Consider the following 22963-nt stretch of genomic DNA (forward strand, 5'->3'; position numbering starts at 1 on the left):
AAGTAGTTAAGTAGTTGATGACTTAAATATCTCAGTCTAACTTGGTCTTTTTTACTTAAAGGGCTAATTAAACAAATCTTTCAAGTGAACAACTGGAAACTCCAACAGACTACCCACTTGCTAACCTTTGTATTTTTAAACAAAAATGAAAGGGAAAGAGGGATAGGTAAACAGACTCAAAATATGTTTTGGAATCTTATCTGTACCCAAACGTTAAATATCAAGAATTTCCATCTTACTCCCAACTCTCAGTTTATGCGATCTCATCACCTAATTAGAAGTTGGTCAATGCTTCAGAGAAGGGGACCAATAAGACACTTTTGGAAAGATGCTTTCTCTTATGTAACGCTAATTTTCAAGAGAAATACCTAACTGGTTGTCATTTATACGAGTGGGAAAGTTGTATTTTCCTTTAAAAAAAATCTGGAGAGAAGCAGACATTCACAGTATCCTTCTTTCATCTCCGCGGTAACAAAAGTCACCTGACAACTACATTCATGATTTCCTATGGGATCCTGCACAAGCCATTTGGGCTAAAAGAACAGAGGTAGCATTTTTTTTCATACTGGGAAGTTCCTTTTCTTACTTAGGGCAAATTCCATGTGCTGACATTTTTTCCTGATGCTTTTGTTCCTTTTGTCCAATGTCTGGTAGGACATGAATTCTGATCATTCTCCCTATTCTCTGTCCAATCTTGCTGATGCAGAAAGTTAATTTTTAAAGAAAGGTGAGAAGCAGGGCAATACAGAAGGTAGAATAGAGGGAGACAAATCAGCCCGAAAATGGAAACAGAGTGATAAAATGCAAAGAGGTTTGGCAGTCAGGAGTCTCAACTTTAAGCTCTGGTTCCCCTAATTACTTACCATGTACCATTGGACAAGTATCTTTCCTCCTAAAAGTCCTTAAAAGAAGCTAATGTATTCTAAGGACGAGTTGCTCAAATGTTTAAAGCTCAGGCACAATGTTTCTGCATTAAAAAATTTTATAATATGACTAGCACTCATTTCCCTAAATGTAGTAAAAAATTATATAAATTTGGAGCTGAGCTACCTATCTTCTAATATAGGCTCCTTTACTTACGTGTTCTATACCCTTGGGCATGTTACTTAATTGTTCTGTTCCTATTCATTCACCAGTAATATGACAATGATAATCATACTTACTTCAGAAAGTTATTTTGAGAATTATATGAATCAACACATGTAAAACACATTAAAGAGCTCCTGACTTCAAAAAATCAACTATTTTATTTTTCTTACATCAGATTCTCTCCTATTTAAGCAGGCATTGAATTGTCCAGGTTTCTAGTAGGTTCTGAGATTTTTAACCACCTTGAGCTTTTTCATTAATTTCTATTGTTTTGCTTTCCAATCCCTATTATAAATGATTAGCCCCTTTCCATCACCCTCTTTATGTCCCTCCACCTCCACTTTAATCTCCAGGACTTAGCTATTCCATGAGGATCAGCAGACTATAATAGGGTCAGTGCATAATGACAAGTCACCAGTCTCTTGTGATAGTTGAGGTGAATGACTAGCTAATTTGAGAAGCTGTTAGTACTAAACAGTAGTTAGAACCTCACAGTTACAAGCCAGACTTCTGCTAACCCCTAGCTGCATGACCTTTGGGCAAGTCACTTAACCTCTCTGAGCTTATTTGCCAAGGTTTTTGTGAGAATTAGTTAACCCATGTAAGCCTCCAAAATTTGGCACATAGTAAGCACTATCATTATTATTGCTATTATAATTCTTTGTTCTGAGTGTGTAAGCACTTTTCCAACATAGAATTTTCCAAAGAAGCAACAGACAGCCAACCCTAATAGATTCTGAGCAAAGAAATGAGCTTTCTGTGTGACTTTGGTCAATTATTTCCCATCTCTATGCCTCAGGAACCTCATTCATAAAATGACCAAACTGGACAAGATGGCCTCCCATGTTTAATAAATTCTAATATCCTACAATCTCAGGCCATTTATGTTCCAGATCTCTGTAAGTTTCATCTCAGATCAAAGTTCAAATACCTTTAAAATCTGCTTACTGTGTTTACCATAGATAAATTATTTTCACATGTGGTTCAATAAAAACATAATAGCAATATTTTGGTTTGATTGGAGGCAGCAGCCAACTTGTGTGATGTTCTAGGTTTTATTCATTATTTAGTTTAATTACCTGGTGTAACATTTGGGCAAGGAGAAGAAACTCACTGTATCAACCAAAATGAGGTCTCAGAATAACACTTATTAAAGGACCAAGCTAGAATCCAGGAAAACTGAGTCTGTGATCTAGTTATCCTGCCAGCTTGTTGTTTCACCCTAGACAAGACTCCACTCCTCTCTAGCCCTGTATAAAGTAAAAGGGAGAAGGGAGGGGGCAACAAAGGTCTAGGTGATCTCTAGTTCAGTTCAGTTCAGTCGTTCAGTTGTGTCCAACTCTTTGCAACCCCATGGACTGCAGCATGCCAGGCTTCCCTGTCCATCACCAAAAAGATGATTTCTAAGATCTCTTTTAATTTTCTTGAGAAGCAGAAAGATAAGGGCACTGCATGAAAACTGAAAAGAAGACAATAGGATGTTCACCAAATAACTCAAACTTTGTACATCAAAAATCAACTTCTTGATTCCTACCCCACCAACACACACATACAGTGGCTTTACCTACAATCTGCATCATCTCAGTAAATGGTAGTCACATTTTTCAAAGTGCTCAGATTAAAAGCTTGACAATCAGCATTGACTTTTCTCTTTTTCTCACAATGAGTATCTAATCTGTTAGTAAATACTGTAGGCTCTACCATGAAGACCAATCAAGAATCCAGTGTCTCAACTCCTCTACCAATAATCTCTGGTCTAAGCCACCATAATCTCTCACCTGGATCACTGCAGCAACCTCGTCTCCTTGCTTCCCCTTCATTCTTTCGGTATTTTCTCCACAGGGACAATAAGTAAACAAACAAATGTATAAAATATCAAAGAATGGTAGATATTTTGAAGAAGGGGATCTGTTAAAGTATTAGTCAGTTCATGTTATGCCTCTACTCAAAACCTTCCAATGACTCCCCATGTCAGAGTAAAAACTGAAGTCCTAAATAAGACCTGAGAAATCGCTCATTAACTCTGATCTCATCTCATCACTTTCTAGTACTTAAACTTCCATCCAGGCCTCTATGCTACTCTCCATCATACAAAGTATGCTCCTGCCTCTGGCCTTTTCTACTTGTGGTTTCCTATGCCTGGAATGTTCTAATTTCAAATATCCCTATGGCTCACTTCCTAATTCCCTTCAGGTCACTGCTTAAATATCACCTTCTCAGTAAGGCCTTTTCTAACTAAGAAATGTAAAATAGTTCTTTCCACTATCATTATATGTTCCCCACACTCTGCTAAATTATTCTTCATGACATTTATCACCATCAGATATATTCTACATGTCTCCTCTCACTAATTTGTAAACTCCATGATGGGAGGAATTTTCATCTGCCTTGTTCATTGTTGTGTCAATGGTGCCTAGTGTAGAATTTGATATATAAAAAGCTCAGTAAGTATTTGTCAAATAATGCGGTCTATAAAGTAGGATGGCAAGACTGTCAGCGACTTGAATGCCCACACAACCCAAACCATCAGTCCAGCAAGTGGATAAAAGACCCAGGAGCCTTACGAGCTTCACGAATTTCTAGTGATACTAGTTAAAGTTATTTTGCCTCTCTGACTCTCCTATTTCCTATCTATGAGGTGAGCAATCTGTGTGGTAGAAAAAAAAGGAACACTTGATTTGAGGAACAAAGAGTGGGGCCAAAATCCTGGCTCTGCTACCTTGCAGCTGTTTGACTTTAGACATGTTACTTAACTTCTCTGAACATAATATTTGCAATGGGAATGATAGAATTATAATAGCATGAAGAGTATTAAAATAAAGTAAATCTGACTCCTTGTATAGGATAGAAATGAGAATGAAATGCAATAATGGAATATGAAACCATTCTGTAGACTGTGAAATGTTACTGGAATATGTCCATTGTCACTACTTCCTGTTCCACATTCAGAGAAAGGTGACAGGAGTTAAATAGTGCTACTAAAATGTTTTGTACTTTGGAAAAGAACATCCCAAATTAAATAATAAGTACCACTGTAGCTTATTTATTGTCTGGTACCAGGAGGTTCTGGCTCAAGTTTTCCTGTGATATGCTGAATCCACCAAAGGAGTCCAACTGTTTCCAGGGAAAATCTGTCACAGGACACTTGCAGTCCCCCAAGCGTCCAGATAGTGGGACTACACTTCCACAAGCAAGAAACTACTCAACTTGCAGAAAACAAAACCCATAATTAAGAAGCGTGTCAGTTTAAAACTACATCATCTGATTTAGCAAAAGCCTTATTAAAAAAAATTTCATATTCCCCTTACTCCCAGAATTGTTTGATTTGTACTTCTTGCTTCCCTCCCTTAACCAGTACCCTGAAACTCCATTTCTACAGAACCTCAAAGCAAGCCACCATGATCAATGTGAAACTTGAGAACCGAATAATAATTCTTGATCTGATCACCACACTGGGCATCTTTATTGCCTCTCATGCCAAAGTTAGACCTTTTCATCACCCTCAATTTTAATTAATTCCTAATATATTACAGTTAGAGACATTAAAACATGTTCTCAGCAAGTGCAACAAAATAGCCCAAAATGAGAAAGAAACTAGTAAATAACTTTGACTGGTGTGGCACTATTGAAAAAACAGAAATAGATTCCAACCCTTTACTCCAGTTCACTCACCATTGTCTTTCCAGAAATACTACCTTCTGGTATCTGAAATATCCATCAAGATCTATAATTATTGCTTGAGTTTAACCATATCCCAACCTAATTCATATAGGATAAGAAGCAATGACAGATAATACTGTTAACCACTTCCACCTATGGCGATCCATTTCTTTTTTGAATATTTACATTCAAAAAATACACAACACATAATCCAACATCTCATCATACTGGTATCATGGGTTGCTATTCTTTGTTTTGGTTTTAATAGCTATAAACTCCTTGAGGGCAGCAATCTTGAGATTCTCACTGAATTATGTTCCCTTTACCATGATCTCCAACTAGTACACAGATGGGCATATAGCAGGTGTTTAATGAAAAGTAGTTGATTGATGAATACTTTTTAAAATCAGTTTATTAAGGTCATCTCTAAAGACAACTAGGTCACAATAGGACCTCTTCTTAAGTGGCCTGCAGTTTACTTACCATTTTCAGGACACAATAGCTATAGCTGATTAGTTATGACCCTTAGCCCAGAGTGTTAATGAGACCAAAGTTCAATCCCTTTATAGGTAAATTTTATCTCTTAGTTATGGTTATGGAGTGCATTCCTGAAAAAAAGTCCAAATTATATGAGAGTAAATGAATCACTTCTTCATCTACAAATACACACCAGAAGGAGTGGTGGCATTTACTTCATCTAAGGGACAACATATAAATATATAAATACACAAACTCAAACATAAGCCAAATATAGTTAGCTAGTGATTTCTTTGGTTTAGTTTGCATCTGTTACCTCTTCATGTTAGTTTTCTGCATAGAAATTATTATTCCTCACCCCCTTGCTTGTAGTTCCCAAATCCAAATGCTGCTGCTGCTGCTAAGTCGCTTCAGCCGTGTCCGACTCTGTGCCACCCCATAGATGGCAGCCCACCAGGCTCCCCCGTCCCTGGGATTCTCCAGGCAAGAACGCTGGAGTGGGTTGCCATTTCCTTCTCCAATTCATGAGAGTGAAAAGTGAAAGTGAAGTCGCTCAGTCGTGTCCGACTCTTTGCGACCCCATGGATTGCAGCCCACCAGGCCCCTCCATCCATGGGATTTTCCAGGCAAGAGTTCTGGAGTGGGGTGCCATTGCCTTCTCCAAATCCAAATGCTAGTAGTTCCCAAATCCAAATACAAAAAAGAGAACTACTAACTGCATAAACCTTATTAATATGTTCCTTTCCTACTGTTCTCTAATGACCTGAAAATTTTAGATTCTAATTCACAGTTGAGGAAAGTTGAGAACAGTGTCCTTATGCATCCTTCATACCAGATGAAACAAAGTATGCTTTAATTTTCAGCACAGCAACAGAAACCTTTTGCCTCTTAAATCCTAGAGGTATTCAAAACTCAGGTAGTTTCAGGGAGCTTGCAATATATAAAATCAATTTTCAAAAAATCAATTATATTTCTATACATTGGCAATGAACAATTTAAAAGGTACTAAGAAAATTGTATTCATAATAGCATCAAAAATTAAAATATTGAGGAATTAACTAAACAAAAGAAGTGCAATATTTATACTCTTAAAACTGCAAAACATTGTTGAAAAAAGTGAAGATGACATAAATAAATGGAAAGACATTCTGTGGCCATGGATCAGGAGACTTCATGTGGAGATGCAACATTTCCCAAATTTATCTACCTCTTCTATTGGCCTCTTCTATTAGAATCCCAAATGACTTCTGTAGAAATTGACAAGCTGATCCTAAAACTCATAGAGAAATTTTTAAAAATTCACAGTATTCAAAAACAATCTTGAAAAAGAATAATAAAATTAGAAGACTCACACTTACTAATTTCAAAACTTATTAAAAACTTACAGTAATTAAGACACTGTGGTATTGGTATAGGATCAATGTAATATAGCCCACAGTCCAGAAATAAACTTTCACATTTACAGTCAACTGATTTTACACAAAGGGTGCCAAGATAGTTACATAAGGAAAGATTCAACAAATGGTGCTGTAGTGACTAGATATTTACATTAAAAATTAAGTCAGAAGTGAACAAAAACCTAAATTTAACAGCCAAAACTATAAAACTCTTTAGAAGGAAACCTCAGTGTAAATCTTTGTGACCTTGGATTAAGCAAAGCCTTCTTAGGCATGATACAAAAATCATAAGCTACATACAAAAAAATAGGTTGGGCTTCAGAAGTTTGTGTGTTCTTTAATGAATACCATCAAGAAAGTGAAAAGACAATGAACATATATGATAAAATATTCACAGATCATAGTCTGTTACAGGATTTGTATCTAGAATATATATTTTTAAACCCTTACAACTCAATAAGAGTAAGACAAATAATCTAATTAAAAGTGACCAAAAACAAGAGTATATACAGTCAATATGCACATAAAAAGATGCCTAATATTATTAGAATATTATTAGTCATTATGAAATGCAAATCAAAGCCACTCGGAGATACTTCTTGACATCCACTTCACACAGGGATTAAAAAGACAGTAACTCCCAGAAATAAGCCCATACACCTATGGTCAATTAATCTATGACAAAAGAGGCAAGACTACACAATATTGGAAACACAGTCTCTTCAGCAAATGGTGCTGGGAAAACTGGACAGCCAAATGTAAAAAATGAAATTAGATAATTCTTTAACTCCATATACACACAAAAAAAAGCTCAAAATGGATTAAAGATTTAAACGTGAGACTGGACACTATAAAACTTCTAGAGGAAAACATAGGTAGAACACTGACATTTATAAAGCACAACAACATCTTTTATGATCCATCTACCAGAATAATGAAAATAAAGACAAAAATTAAAAAATTGGTACCTACTTAAACTCAGAAACTTTTGCACAGCAAAGGAAACAATAAACAAAATGCAAAGATAACCCACAGATTGGAAGAAAATAAATGCAAATGATGTGACCGATAAGGGATTAGTCTCCAAAATTACAAACAGCTCAGGATGCTTAACAGCATCAAAACCAACAACCCACTCAAAAAATGAGCAGAAGACCTGAATAGACACTTCTTCAAAGAAAACATACAGATGACCAGGTACATGAAAAGATGTTCAAAATCATTAGTTATTAGAGAAATGTAAATCAAAACTACAATGAGATATCACCTCACACCAACCAGAAAAGCTATCATCAAAAAATCCACAAACAAATGCTGGAGAGGGTGTGGAGAGAAGGGAACTCTCCCACACTGTTGGTGGGAATGTTAGTTGGTACAGCCACTATGGAGAACAGCATGGAAGCTCTTTAAAAAACTAAAAATAGAGCTACCATATGACCCTGCAATCCCACTTCTGGGCATATATCCAGAGAATATATGGGGGATAATACATATATACACATGTATCTATTCACTTCCCTATTCTCTATTCTCCTTCACTATTCACCTGAAACCACCACATATTTGTTAATTGGCTATACCTCAATACAAAGTAAAAAGTTTAAAGTTTGAAAAATAACAATAATTGGCAACATGTGGAGAAATTGGACCCTCATACATTGCTGATGAGATTGTAAAATGGTATAGCCACTTTTGAAGACAGTTTGGGAGAGTCTCAAAAGGTTAAACAAAGAGTTATCATATTAGCCAGAAACTTTACTCCTAGGTATATAGCCAAAAGAATTAAAAACTTGTTCACAAAAAGAAACTTGTACATAAATGTTCATAGCAGTATTATTCATAATAGTCAAAATGTGGAAACAACTCTAATGTCCATCATAGATAGTATGGTACATGCATAAAATGGAAAGTATTGAGATGTGCTTCAACATAGGTTAACATTGAAATATTTATTCTACATGAAACTAGTCACAAAATACTAAGTACTACATGGTTCCATTTGTAAGAAATGTAACCAAACCCATAGAGAGTGAAAGTAGACAACTGGTTGATAGTTGCTCATGGTTAGGGTGGGGTTTGACTGGTAAATGACTGAAATGTTCTAAAATTGATTGTGGTGATGGTTGCCCAACTCTGAATATAAAAAAAAAACCCCACTGAACTATATACTTGGGTGAATTACATTATTTATTGTGAATTACGTCTCAATAAAGATGTTGATTAAAAAAATAAAACTCAAGTACTGCATGATCTAAATTGGCAGCATTCTCAAGTAACCAGCATATGCTTGTCCAGATTAGCCACTCTCACCACTGCTCTGCCCTGTCAGATGGCAGCGGGAACCGGTGTGAGAGAGAAGGGATGGCAACACTCATGAGTGTGCAAGAAATTATGCATAAAACACAGAAATTGGACATAAATCTCTATGCAGCAGCCACCAAATGTAGACTTTACTGAGTAAAAATATCTGTCAAGTGGGAAACTTTAAGAAAAAAAGTTGGGAAGTGTCACTCTAAAGAGGTTTATCCACATGATAAACAAATGTTATAGAAAATGCAACAAATTCTACTCCCTCAACTAATAAAGGGATGTTCACTAAGCACCTTTCTGGCTTACTCAAACTTACATGAGTGCTAGTTTATAAACTGGAAGATGCTGGGTCTTTTCTCTGAAAAAAGTGCTATATAAATGTGAGATTTCATAATTCTCTTCAATATCACAAAATCCAATAAGTACTGATAACTGTATGGAGTTTTACAAGCAATGAGGGGGGAAAAGGTCAACTTTATGTCTCGGATGACAGTAACTTACTCTTGAGTTCAACATTTCAGAACTTGATGTAACGCTGGCAGGCAAATTCTGTGGCAGATTACTTTATTAATACCTTTCTTTGTTTTAAATGATTAATTTACATATAGCTTCACCACATTATCCCTGCCGGACACCTTTAGCAAGCACCATCACATACAGATTAGGTGTTGGCGTGTGAAAGCCCTGCAGAAATCTGACCCACACAGACCTGTTTCAGAGGTGGGAAGGTCCAATTTTTCTCAAGTTTTGAGAAAAGGTTGCCAAAATAGCCAGTAGACAGAGACTGGGAACAAAAGACAAAGAGCAGCCAGCAAATTTCTTCATTAAATCACCAAGTCCTCAAGCATCTAGTTCAGCTCCCTCAGCAACTGTTGAATTAGGCTCTAACCTCAAGGTAATTCATTTTGCAATCTCCTCAAGTCATCTAGTCTTAAAAGAAAGGTGCTGGGGTTGATCTGATCTGCTACTCTCTAGATTAAAAAATATTCTTTAGGAGCATGCCACAGGTATAATAAGAAAAATATCCTGAAAAGTAGAAAGAAGAGTCTATATTTCAATGTCAAAAGCATGAAAGGAGTAGAATGAAAGAAAATCAGGGACAGGCAGCACTTAAGGAGGCTGCAGACAAAGAGAAAATGGTGGAGGTAGTGGGTGGGGAGAGGTTTCCTTTTCCCTCTCCAACCAACCTCACAAAACTTGATTTTTATTTGCTCTCTATTTTTTCAGAATCATGATTTCAGGTCTGGTTATAAAATAAGCTCCTTCCTTACCACACTGAGCCAGTGTTCTGCTCCCTGCTTAGCAGAGTTCCGAATGAAACCGGCGGTCTTGATATCACCATAAATATCAATAATAGTAAAATTGCCCATGTCCCTAACTCCAACTCACATAATTCCACCAAGAGCAGACACAGTACAAATAAGAGTCAGGAGACCAAAGACTTGTTTGGTTTAAATGCACATATGTATACCGGATAAGAAGATTACCACTGGGGTGAGGGTGGGGGAAACATTTTAAAAGAAAATCATATGTGCCAGCAAATTAAATATATTAATATCCAAGTTTACAGCTCAAAAAGAATGGAAGTCTCACGACATAAAATTAACACTGGCAAGAAAGCACCCTTAAGTGACCCTGCAACTGGAAAGCTTTTTCAAAAATATCTCTCACTGATGTTAACCTTCGGCAGAGCTGAGATACTCTGTAGACAACTAAGAGAATTCTATCACTACATCTTGAACATATTTCTAAATGGGGTACCACCCTGTGTGACTATCTGGTGCTTGAGTTCTGATTACTGGTACCCAGAGAGATCTCACCAGTTATTTGCTGACTATGAAGAAAGGATGCTTCTTCCCAACATATTGACCCTTCTGAAGGTCTATAGACAGATAGCGTCATTCCCAAAGCAAAACTCAGATTTACCAAACAGACAAACTGCTCCTTGCAAAAAAAAGCTGCTTGATAACTGCAGGGAGGAAAGTAGATAGAAAGGGGAATTAATAAAATGACCTCTTTTGAAATAACTAATGGAGAAAGGCAGGATTTGCCAGTTTTAAAGCATTACTAAAATTCTACCTATTATGAAGACCAGAACAAATTATCAACAGAAAAATTAAAACGTTCTTTTTGCATCTGGATAATTTATTTAAACCCCAACTTTAATTCCTACATAGGCTTCCCTTGGTTTCATCTCCAAGAATAAATATTTGTCATATTATTATGCTATTTGCTGGGATATAAAGGGCCTTACTTCTGTCAAGTGAGACAGTGGTCAATTAACAAAGTTGTAGTCTTGTTTGATCTCTGAAAGAAGACAACTTCATAAAATATTATCAGGGTTTCATACCAACCCTATCACTTTTTATTATTCCTTCCGCAGCTCAAACCACATGCTAATATATATATATATATATATATATATATATATATTTTTTAAAAAGGGACCATCTAAGACCTTTCTCCTCTTGACAGAAACATTGTAGATATATAAGAACACAGAATTATTCCAGAAGTTCACACACAATTGGAAAAGGGAGGAATCCAACATATTATTGAAAGTCTCTAGAATGTTGAGATTTTTAACTGAAAGATGGCATATAATGTATGTAATACAAAGAGAGTGGAAGCTCCAGCTTTGACTTAAGAAAAATTCCTTCCCTTCACCAAATTGTGCCCTATAAAATGTTAGAGAGAAAGAGAAAGTAAAAAATATCAACTTTTGGATTGGGGCTGGTTGAATTATGATAAAATTGATAAATTTTCAAAAACCCAATTTGAGGATTTTCTATATCTTACAAATGAAAAATCTTTGTCAACTCACAAGACAGAAACACCAGTTTTACCTCTTACTAGACTCCTATAACCAATGCAGCAATCACAAACCAGGAGAGAATAAATAATCTTGTGCTTTCTTAGGTTACTACTGATTTCTCACGATTTGAGGTCATTAATTTATGCAGGTTTTAGAAATAGAGAAGTTTTTCCATGAAGATCTGAGATAAAATCACCTAGCTTACTGCACACCTGATGGGAAGAACTTTTTAAAAACTCTCTATAGCCACTTTCTGAAAATTTCAGGTTATGCCTTTGAAAACACACACATCCCTTAACATGGAATCATTCATATTCTCCCTGTTAGTTGAGTTACTTACTTGGATGTTGTGGGAGGCATACAGAAAAGGGACGGGTTCCAGTGACTAGGCAAGTCATGAAGCACCTTATACATTCCACCCCCTCCCCCGCCCCGCCAAAAACAAAACAAAGCAAACAAACCGTTGACATTAAAAAGAAAGCTCTGCCGACAAGCAACAGCCTTGGGGCAGTTGGGGGGGGGGTAGGTAAATACTCTAGCAAGTGAATCTGTTCTTATAAAATGAAGACCTTTTGTCCCACAGTATGCCCACTTTGCAAAAAAAATTTTTGAAGACTGAGAATATAAATGAACCCTTTGAAAATCTTGTAAGCCAAACCTTAAAAACCTAAAAAATGCAAAGCCTGGTTAGAAGCTGTTTCTTCACTAGCCCAGGAAATAATATTTTATGAAATCCTATTCTCCTCTTTCTTTTCTAACATTGCGCTATCAATCTTCCAAGAACAGAAGCATCAGTGAAAGGAAGCAAGCTGTTGGTTTAAGTCTCCAAACAAACATGCTAAAGGCTAATAAACTGAAAATGTCACAGGTAAAGAAAATAGCTACAGAAACTCGGAACAAGACTCAAGTCCATAAGACATCAACACCCAGAAATTCTGAGGAGTTAGTTCTCCAGTTAATATTCCCTCCCTCACAGAGATAAACTAATATCTTAGTTTGCTCAGGAAAAAATCTTTAATTTTTTATAAAATTAAAAAAGCTTCTTGGTCTCCAAAAAGCTCAGTTGTAGTAAGGAAGAAACTTTAACAGGCAAGATGAAACTGACTGCCACTTTTTTCATATCCTAATTAAAACTCTTGGGCAAGAGTAAGGCTCACAGATCCTTAACAGGTCTTACCCAATTTGTTATTATGTTTTAAAATGCAAGTATATCCTTAAAATGAAGGAATACAGTGAAGAATATTTCCCTTCACAAAAGCAGATTTCTGAGCACACTGCAATAGCAGGAAATCCTTTTAAACTTTTCCCTCAACACTTTTGTAAGTCAGACTCAAGTCTGGTTAAATTGTTCATTAAAAGAACATTCTCTTCCTTATAGATCTGATGCAAACTCAAAGTATGAATTGTGGATTTTTTGTAATCCATACAGAAAATAAACACTTTACAAGAGAAATCCAACTCTTCCATCTAGTTCCAACATAGTCAAACTGTGAGGGTAAATCTTACCCATCGTTTATGAGGAAATTTGTCATTTGGTTTTCCCCTACCTTTGCCTGCTCTAATTGTGCCTGGTTGGAGTCTGTCTCCTGACCTCCAACCCTGGGGCAAGTCCTCCTTGTTGCCAGCAAAGGGACTTCACCTCTTCTTCCCACACAGTGGGCCTCCCAACCCAGAGACCACCTTGTTCCCATAATCCCATTCTTCCTTTCATCTCTTTGGAGGAAGCGGGTTGAGAAAAGCTTGGGCCAGTCATTTTGCCTCTAACCTGCCAAGACAAGCTGGAGGGGCAAACCCTAACAGACCATAAGAGGAGAAAGTGCCCACATTTCTTGTCTAGGGTCTCTGATTGGGGGAGGGGAGAGGAAAATTAGTGGAGGGCTTAAAAGGGTTTATTTCATAAAATGGCCCTTGGAACTGGATTTAAATTTGGAGCCGGCAGGAAATGGAGTAACAAGTGTCAGGGAAGATTTTAGGAGGCTTAGTAGAGAGTTGTCAAGTCAAGGAATCTAGAAAGGCTTGCACCAGCATCCAGGACTCACAGCGGTGTGGGCTGGGGCACACAGTTGGGGTTCAGAGAGCAAAGGTCAATCTTTGGTACGCCAAGAGTCCAGGGAAGGCTCCAGATTTACAGAGGCCCTTTCTGTGAAACTCTGTTAAGCTCGCCCAGGAACAGAATGTTCGCGAGGGGAGGAGAGGGCTGACTCTAGGCTTAAAAACATTTTTAGGAGGAGAGACTTACCGCATGTCCCCATAAGGTCCAGAATAGTTCTCCATCCAGGGGCCCATTTCGCTTTTGACACAACTGGGACTTGGATAGGGCACTCTGCTCACCACGCCGCCGGGATACCACACATCGGGTGGGGAGAAGTCACCTTCTTGGCTCGCCAGCCCCTGAGGTGGCCGAGTGTAGCCGTATGGGGCTGCAGCCCCTGCCTCGCCGGCACTGCCGCCCCCGCCTCCGCCACATACAGCTGGCCCATACAGCTGGCCTTCTTCGGCCGTGAAGAGAGTGTGCCAGGAAGAGGAGGCGGCGGCTGAGGGTGAGCCTGAGCCCGGTCCTGCTGCACCCCCGCCATGCAGGCTCGCCAGGTCCCCATAGCGGCACTGCGCTGCAGCGGCCGCCCAGGCGCTGCCGTAGTCCAGCGGGTTCTCCAGCTTAATGCGGGCATGCGGATGGGGAGGTGGTGGAGGGGGCGGCGGCCCGGCCAGGGCTAGCGGAAAGTTGTAGTAGTCGCGAGTCTGATAAGCTGCTACCTCGTCCAGTGCTCCAGACTTGTAGAGAGACAGGGTGGATGGCAGCTCAAGTGTTCCAGAGCCCCCTGCTTCGCCGCTGCCAGAGCAGCCCAGGCTGTCAGTGTCCAGACCTTTGGTGTAACCTGCCTTGAAAGGGGAATACTCAGCAGTCTCTTCAGTGCCCTTGCTCGGGCCATCATCCAGCAGAGAACCTTTGCATTCAGCCAAGGGGGCACAAGGAGTGGGACGCACCGCGGCTGGTGGACCTCCCAGGAGCGGGGCGTACATGCAATCCCCCCTAAGCTGCTCCCCAGGGCTCAGATGCTCCAATGCCTCCACACCCAAGCCCATGGACACCGACACTGCCTTACACAACTCCTTGGCGCTGTCCGAGATGGTCGAACTGCCTCCTAGGTAACTGTCCTTGGAAGAGATGGGAGCCCCAGTGGCCTCCCTCGCTCTCCCGCTGCTGCCTTCGGATACCGCCTCCTGCTGCTGCTGTTGCTGCTGCTGAAGAAGTTGCATGGTGCCAGCCTCGCTCAGGATGTCTTTAAGATCGGTGGAGCAGCTGCTTAAACCGGGGAAAGTGGGGCCCAGCAGGGACAACGTGGATGGGGCAGCTGAGTCATCCTCATCCAGAGGTGCTGGCGGCGGCTGCTGCAGCCCCTTGCCGGCAGCCGAGGCAGCTCTGGGCTCTGGGACGCAGCCACTCTCCGGGTGACCCTCGGGGGCTGAGTGATGTTGTGAAGGCTGCTGTTCCTCTTCCAGGGCCAGGTAGCCTGTGGGGCCTCTGCTCTGGACTTGGGGAGAGCCATCCTCTCTCTGCTGCTGCTGTTGCTGCTGCCGCCGTGGACTGGTCTCCTGCTGCTGCTGCAAACGGGCGCCGGGAGGTGCTGCGCTCGAGGCCTCAGGGTGCCGGGGAAGCGGGTTCTGGATCACTTCGCATACACTCTGAAACAGGTTCTGGAAAGCTCCTCGATAGGTCTTGGACGGTGGCCGGGGGTAGACCCTCCCCAGCCCTAACTGCACTTCCATCCTGAAGCTTGGCTCAATCTTTCACCTAATTCCTTTATCCTGCTCCCCTTTTCTTGCTGAGAAGAGTTCAACAGGCTGCAGTGCGTAGTTGCTGCAGCTAGTTGCCCACCTGCGGGAAGCTCCTGGTAAGGAAACTTGCAGGAATAAGCTCTCCAAAGCGTTCTGACAGCCTCAAAGTATAGTGCAGAGGAAACACGCGCTGAACACGATCTTTCCTGGTAGGCTCACAATCTGTTCCTGAATACTTGTAGGGTAGAGGCAAAAGATGCTTCTTGAAGGTAGGGGGGACCCTCCGCCTTCTGAATTTGTTATCCACTGAAGCAGGTGCAAATAGGAGCCTGGTTATTTTCTCTTTGGTTTATTTTGGGCTTTGTTGTTGGGTTTCGTTTGTTTGGTTTTGGTTGGGGCTTTGTTATGTTTTGTCCCTTTTCTTTCTTTTTTATTTTTGCGGGGGGGTTGGCTACTGAAGTCCTGACTGCCTTTTCATCGTTTGATCTCTGGCCACACAAACTGGTGGGAAGGAGGAGCAGCGTGCAGGGGAGGTGGAAAGGGAGTAAGAGGAACCAGGGGGTCTGACTTGCGCGCCGCCTAACCAGCCAGATTCTGACTGCAGCGCTGAAGCAGCTCCCAGGTCTCCTGGCACCCCAGAGTCGTCTTTGCAACGTGCAGCTAGCTCGCCCGCTCGCAGCCAAAGGGAGTTACCTCTCTGCAAACTCGGGCTGGCCGCGCGGGACTGACTGGAAGCGGGGGGCGGGGGAGGTTGAGGGGGCTGAGAGGAACAGACAGAGGCAGCAGCCGTAGAGGAGACCCTGGGGGGGGGGGCAGGGGGAGGGGAGGAGGACAAAGGCAGCCGTCAGTCCTACCCGGCACTTTCCTTGCTTCTTCCGAGTCTCTAGCAGCTTTTAAAAACTTCACCGAAGAAGAAAGGGCAGCTCCGGGGCGGCGACTTAGAAGCCGCCGCGGTGCAAGAGGCGTTGGCTGTCGCCAGAGCCCGCTGGGGTTGACGCGGTGCGTCCCTTAGGCTCCTGTCCCGCACGGAAGCAGCTAGCTCGTTCGCTTTCCCTCGGTCGCTGGTTCTGCCTCCAGGCTTGCTCCGGACCCTCCGGCGCTCGCGGCACACTGGCTCCCTGGGATCTCGGAGAGGGTGCTGGGAGGTGGAGAGCAAATGCAACAGTTTGCTAGTCGGGTCCCGCCCCCGCCGGGCCTGCCTCCTTGCCTTCCCACCTCCTTTCTTCCTCCCCTCCCCTTTCCTTTTCTCCCCTCCCCTGAACGCGCAGGAAAGCCGGGTGGCTTTGGAGAAACAAGTGCTGGCGCAGCGTGGGTGAGGGCAGAAAATGATTGGTCTAGCCTAGGAGGACCCCAGCTCCCCGATTATCTCTTGCTTTTCTGGACCAGATTTTAAGCGACTGGGCTGACTCTTTAAGCTTTAATTTGGAGCTTTATTTTGAAGACAGGGCCACTGAGCTCTCAGAGGCCAGCATTTACCAGATTTGGTTCTGAAGTCCAATCTCAAAACAGACCCTGTGCACGTGTGGGGGCGGAGGGAGTGGGAAAGGGAGATAGAAGTATAGAGGAAATACGAGGAGGATCTCCTTCAGTGAGCGACTATGTTCAGGGCAGGCCCACCAAGAAGTGCAAATAGGAGGTCTCCTATAAACTGAGGAACTAGCTATGATGGCCAAGTCAGGCCCACCAAGAAGTGCAAATAGGAGGTCTCCTATAAACTGAGGAACTAGCTATGATGGCCAAGTCAGCCTGTACTTGTTGAAACCTTTCAGATTTCTCCATAGGGGTAGATTGGGCCTTATGGGGTGGTATCAGTTGCTCTAGGAACCCTCTGCCTGGGAACCAAAGGTAATCTCTACCCTCTTCTCGTCCTTTTTGCCTGTCTAGAGTTACTTCTAAGCACACACTTCTCACTCATCCAGATATGCAAAGGAAAATCACTCAGAAGAGCAGGCAAACACCCGAACACTATAAATACTTGTCATGTACACAGAGACCTCAATTTTGTCCAGGGTTTTGCAGACATTTACTTATATACAGGCACTTGCTTTTCCAAGTTGCCTTTTCATACTTTAAGCTTGCAAACTGCATTATTCAAGGAATGGAACCTGTATAAGACTGCTTTTCTTCCTTTTTATAGACAGCCAGAAGTGGAAGGTGATGTGGGCTATCACAATTGTTCTTTTATGGAAGAGGTCTCATCTTCTCTGGGTAAAGGTGAAGAGGCAAGTGGGAATCAAAGAGTAGAGAAAATGAAAGGGTCGATCTATAGAGAAGGAGGTGTCCCTTGGTGTCAGCAGGGTCTCTGGGCCTTCCTAGCTTTTAAAATCCTTAGACTTCTGGATCTGGGCAGGGTCTGCCTGTCCCAGAGAACTAGTGGAGTTTTTCACATGAGCCTATTCTGCTTTTTGCAGGTTTCTACAGAGTCTTGTTCACAGCCAAGCATCATGAGAATTTACTTACAGTGACCAAAGGAAGTAATATTAAAGACAGGGATGAGTGGGGCATGATCTGCTCTATTTCCCAGATGAAGACAGTAAAGCAAGGACATAATTTGTTCTATGTTTCACTTTAGTAGGACCTAAACTAGTCTTTCATCTCACTGCTATTTGAGCTCGACTCATCAGTATCAAGGGAACTTGGAAAAGGGCTATAAATGAAACTTCTAGAAGCCTGAGGAGCTTTTTATCTGAAGAAGTGAAAAATTGTCTTCTGGGACTTCAATGACTAAACATCCCAGATATACCCCCTTTGTTGTTAAAGAGTCTCACAAGATACTCTTATGGTTAAGGCACAGTCTTATTCTTAAAGATGTCCAGTTGTAACAGGGAAATTCTCAATTCTTTATTGTAATGGAAAATGGGAGTATGTAACTGAAATGCACAGATACTTTGAAAACCTTATTTAAATAATAAACACAACCTTTAGTTCCATTAAAGCTTTTAATGAAGGTTGCTCAAAGTTAATAAAGTAAATTGGACTGGCAGGAAAGTGAAGTGTGAAAGTGAAAGTCGCTCAGTGGTATCTGACTCTTTGTGACCCCATGGACTATAGTCCATGGAATTCTCTAGGCCAGAATACTGGAATAGGTAGCCTTTCCCTTCTCCAGTGGATCTTTCAAACCCAAAGATCGAACCCAGGTCTCCCGCATTGCAGGCGAATTCTTTACCAGCTGAGCCACAAGGGAAGCCCAGGAATACCGGAGTGGGTAGTCTATCCCTTCTCCAGCGGATCTTCCCAACCCAGGAATTGAACCAGGGTCTCTTGCATTGCAGGTGGATTCTTTACCAACTGAGCTATCTGGGCAGGAAAGTGGAATGGAAATAACGTAGGTCTCAAAGCCAGAAATTTGTCTTAAGATTGACAATGAATCTCTTCCTCTCAGTAAGCTTAATTTCTTGCTCTGTGAAATGGGATGGGGAGAAGGTAGATGCTGGATCTGACAGTCTTTCAAACACTGACAATTTAGAGTGCTGTGACTCACTTGAGTTTTCTTCTTATCTACATTCCATAGAGGGTGAGTATGGAAGGGGCTACTAGTAATAGTGAAAAACTCAGTGGACAGAAGTGAGGAGGGTAGTTATAAATAAAGAAGCCTGAAAAAAAAAACTGAGAAATAATTCCTCAGAGTAGCCCATTGAATAAATGGCATCCTAACAGACATTCAAACCTAGGTCTGAAGAAATTCCAAAATTCATGTTGCTTTCACAGCACCAAAATTATCTCCAAAATTTTCTTATAAAATTCCAGCTAATAATACATACCTTTGAAAGGCTGATAATTAAAGATTATATGTATGTAAAAATTTAAACAGGAAAGCATTGTATAAATCTGAAAGATCACCTCATTATGTTTTATTTTTAAAGGCAGTGCTACTTGATAGCTTGTTCCTTTTTAATACTGAATAATATTCCATTGTCTGGATGTACCACTGTTTATTTATCCATTCATTTACTGAAGGACATCTTAGTTACTTCCAAGTTTTGGAAATTATGAATAAAGCTACTGTAAACATTGGGTGCAGGTTTTTGTGTGGATATATATTTTCAGCTTTTTTGGATAAATACCAGAAAGCGTAATTGCTGGATAATATAGTAAGAGTATATTTGGTTTCATAAGACATCATCAAACTGTCTTCTAAGGTGGCTGTACCATTCTGCATTCCCACCAACAAAGGATGAGAATTCCTATTGTTCCTCATCTAGCATCCAGTGTTGTCAGTGTTCCATTGTTGGCCATTCTGGTAGTGGTATCTCATTTCTGTTTAAATTTGCATTTCCCTCATGCCATTTGATGTGGAACATCTTTTTTAAATTAAGTTTTATTGAAGTATAGTTGCTTTTTGTTGTGTTAGTTTCCTCTGTACAGCAAAATGAATCAACCATACATACACCCTAACCTTAACCCTCCCTTTTGGACTTCCTTCTCATTCAGGTCACCACAGTGCATTAAGTAGAGTTCCCTGTGCTATTTTTTTCCTACAGTTATTTGCCTATCTGTCAAGATCTTTTGGAAAAGGCAATGGCACCCCCCTCCAGTACTTATGCCTGGAAAATCCCATGGATGGAGGAGCCTGGTAGGCTGCAGTCCATGGGGTCCCTAGAGTCGGACACAACTGAGCGACTTCACTTTCACTTTTCACATTCATGCCTTGGAGAAGGAAATGGCAACCCACTCCAGTGTTCTTGCCTGGAGAATCCCAGGGACGGGGAAGCCTGGTGGGCTGCTGTCTATGGGGTCGCACAGAGTTGGACATGACTGAAGTGACTTAGCAGCAGCAGCAGCAGCAGCAAGATCTTTGGCCCATTTTTAATCCAGTTGTTTGTTTTCTTTGTTGAGTTTTATAGTTGTTTTTATATTTTGTATGTTGTTGTACTCAGTCAAGTCCGAATCTCTGTGACTCTATGGACTGTAACCCACCAGTCCATGGAGTTTTCCAGGAAAGAATACTGGAGCAGATTGCCATTTCCTACTTCAGGGGATCTTCTGATCCTGGAATAAAATCTGCATCTCTTGTGTTTCTAGCATTGGCAGGCAGATTCTTTTACCACTGTGCCACCTGGGAAGCACATATTTTGGATAACAGTCCTTTATTGATGCTTTTTTTTTTTTAATTTTAAAATCTTTAATTCTTACATGCGTTTACAAATCTTTTCTCCCAGTGTTTGGCTTGTCCTCTCATTTTCTTGACATTGTCTTTCAAGAGCTGCTGCTGCTGCTAAGTCCCTTCAGTCGTGTCCGATTCTGTGCAACCCCACAGACGGCAGCCCACCAGGCTCCCCCGTCCCTGAGATTCTCCAGGCAAGAACACTGGAGTGGGTTGCCATTTCCTTCCCCAATGCGTGAAAGTGAAGTCGCTCAGTGGAGTCTGACTCTTAGCGACCCCATGGACTGCAGCCTACCAGGCTCTTACGTCCATGGGATTTCCCAGGCAAGAGTACTGGAGTGGGTTGCCATTGCCTTCTCCCTTTCAAGAGCAGAACTTTTAATTTTTAATGAGGTCCAATTTATCAGTTCTTTCTTTCATGGATTGTGCCTTTGGTGTTGTATGTAAAAAGGCATCACCACACACACAGTTATCTAGGTTTTCTCTTATGTTATTGTCTAGTGATTTTATAATTTTCATTTTACATTTAGGTGTGATCCATTTTGAGTAAATTTTTGTGAAGACTGTCTAGATTCATTTCTCACATGTAGATCACCATTGTTCTAGCACTGTTTATTGAAAAGACTATTTTCACTCCATTTTATTGCCTTTGCTCCTTTGTCACTGATCAGTTGACTACATTTATATGGGTCTATTTCTGGGCCTTCTATTACAGAGGGGTTTTCTAAAACAACCATATTAAAGATATTATTGACATACAAAATGGTGCACATATTTAAAGTTATATAAATTGATAACTTTTGTCATATATGCACTCATGAAATCACCATCTAATCATGATAGTGAAAATATTTATCACCTCTAAAATTTTTTGTGCCCCTTTTACTTCCTCACTCCACCCCTTCACACACTATCATTTTGGCAAGCAATTATTAGCATTTTGATTAGTTTTCATTTTCCAAAATTTCACATCAATGAAATTATCATCTTTTTTGTTTGGCATCTTTTACTCAGCATAATACCCTTGATTAGAGGAGGATGTGGCAACCCACTCCAGCATTCTTGCCTGGAGAATCCCCACAGACAGAGGAGCCTGGCTGGCTACAGTGTGTGGGGTCACACAGAGTGGACACGACTGAGCGACTGAGAATGCATGCATGTAATACCCTTGATATCCATCCAAGCTCTTATGTGTAACAGTAATTTGTTCTTCTTTATTGTTAAGTATTATCCCATTGTGTTGGATGTACCACAACTTGTTTACCCATTAGCTTGTTGATGAAACTGATGTTCTTTACAATTTTTGGATATAACAAATAAAGATTTTATGAACATACATACATACATCTTTGTATGGACATATACTTTTGTTCCCCTTGTCTCTATATTTAGTAGTGGAATCACTATGTTCAATAGAGTAGGGATATATTTACCTTATTAAAAAAAAAAAAAAACTGCTAAGCTGTTTTCCAAAGTGTTTGTGCTATTTTATGTTCTCACCAGCATTTCCTCCACATCCACACCAACACTCGGTATGGTCAGTTTTTTAAATTTAGCCTTCTAATTTGATATGTAAGCAATTCTCATTTAATTTGCATTTCTCCAATGAATAATAATGTAGAGAGTTTTTGATGTGCTTATTTGCCATTTGTATTTTTTTATTGGGTAAAGACAGCTCAATTTTTTTTTCTATATTTGGCTACTTGTATTTTATGAAGTTTTTAGAGTTATTTGTATATTCTAGATACAAGTTCATTATCAGAAATATGACTGATATTTCCGAAGAGAAATAATATTTTCTCTCAATTTATAATTTGTCTTCATCGTCTCATTCAATGTATCAATTTATTTATGGATTATGGTTTTGGTGTCAAATTTAAGATATTTTTTTCTAACCCAGCGTCACAAGCTATGTTTTTAAAAGCCTATGTTTTTTTTTCCTAGAAGTTGTATAGTTTTCAGTTTTATACTCAATATGATCCATTCTCAGTTGATTTTTGTATATGGATATCCAGTTATTTTTATATCAATGTCATGTTGTTTCAGCCCCATTTGTTGAAAAGACTTTTTATCCTTTTATTGCCCTTAAACCTTTTTAATAATCAATTGTCAATATATGTCTCTGTAGAGAGTTGTTTTTAAGTTGGGTCTAATCATTCACTCACTTAAATTCTGTCTCTGGCTTTCCATTCCTCTTAGTATAAATGTCCAAATCTTTAACCAGATGCTATATGATCTGGTGTCTTGTAACCTCTCTGATTTTATCTCATACCACTTTTCTCCTGTTTTCTGAGCCTTGCTCACACTGGCCTTTACTCAGAGTTCCTCAAAGGC

General features: G+C 40.4%; 1 protein-coding gene across 1 annotated transcript in view; it reads right to left on the minus strand.

Annotated features, from left to right (window-relative positions):
- Positions 1-15617, minus strand: part of AR (androgen receptor) — a 204443-nt gene extending 188826 nt beyond the window's left edge. Inside the window, exon 1 of the mRNA XM_018043830.1 lies at positions 13988-15617. Within this exon, the coding sequence (XP_017899319.1) occupies positions 13988-15516 (1529 nt within the window). The 5' untranslated portion in view covers positions 15517-15617. The remainder of the gene's footprint in view (positions 1-13987) is intronic.
- Between the last annotated feature and the right edge of the window lie 7346 nt (positions 15618-22963).

The sequence above is a fragment of the Capra hircus genome, assembly GCF_001704415.2.
Source record: "Capra hircus breed San Clemente chromosome X unlocalized genomic scaffold, ASM170441v1, whole genome shotgun sequence".
Taxonomy (NCBI): Eukaryota; Metazoa; Chordata; class Mammalia; order Artiodactyla; family Bovidae; genus Capra; species Capra hircus.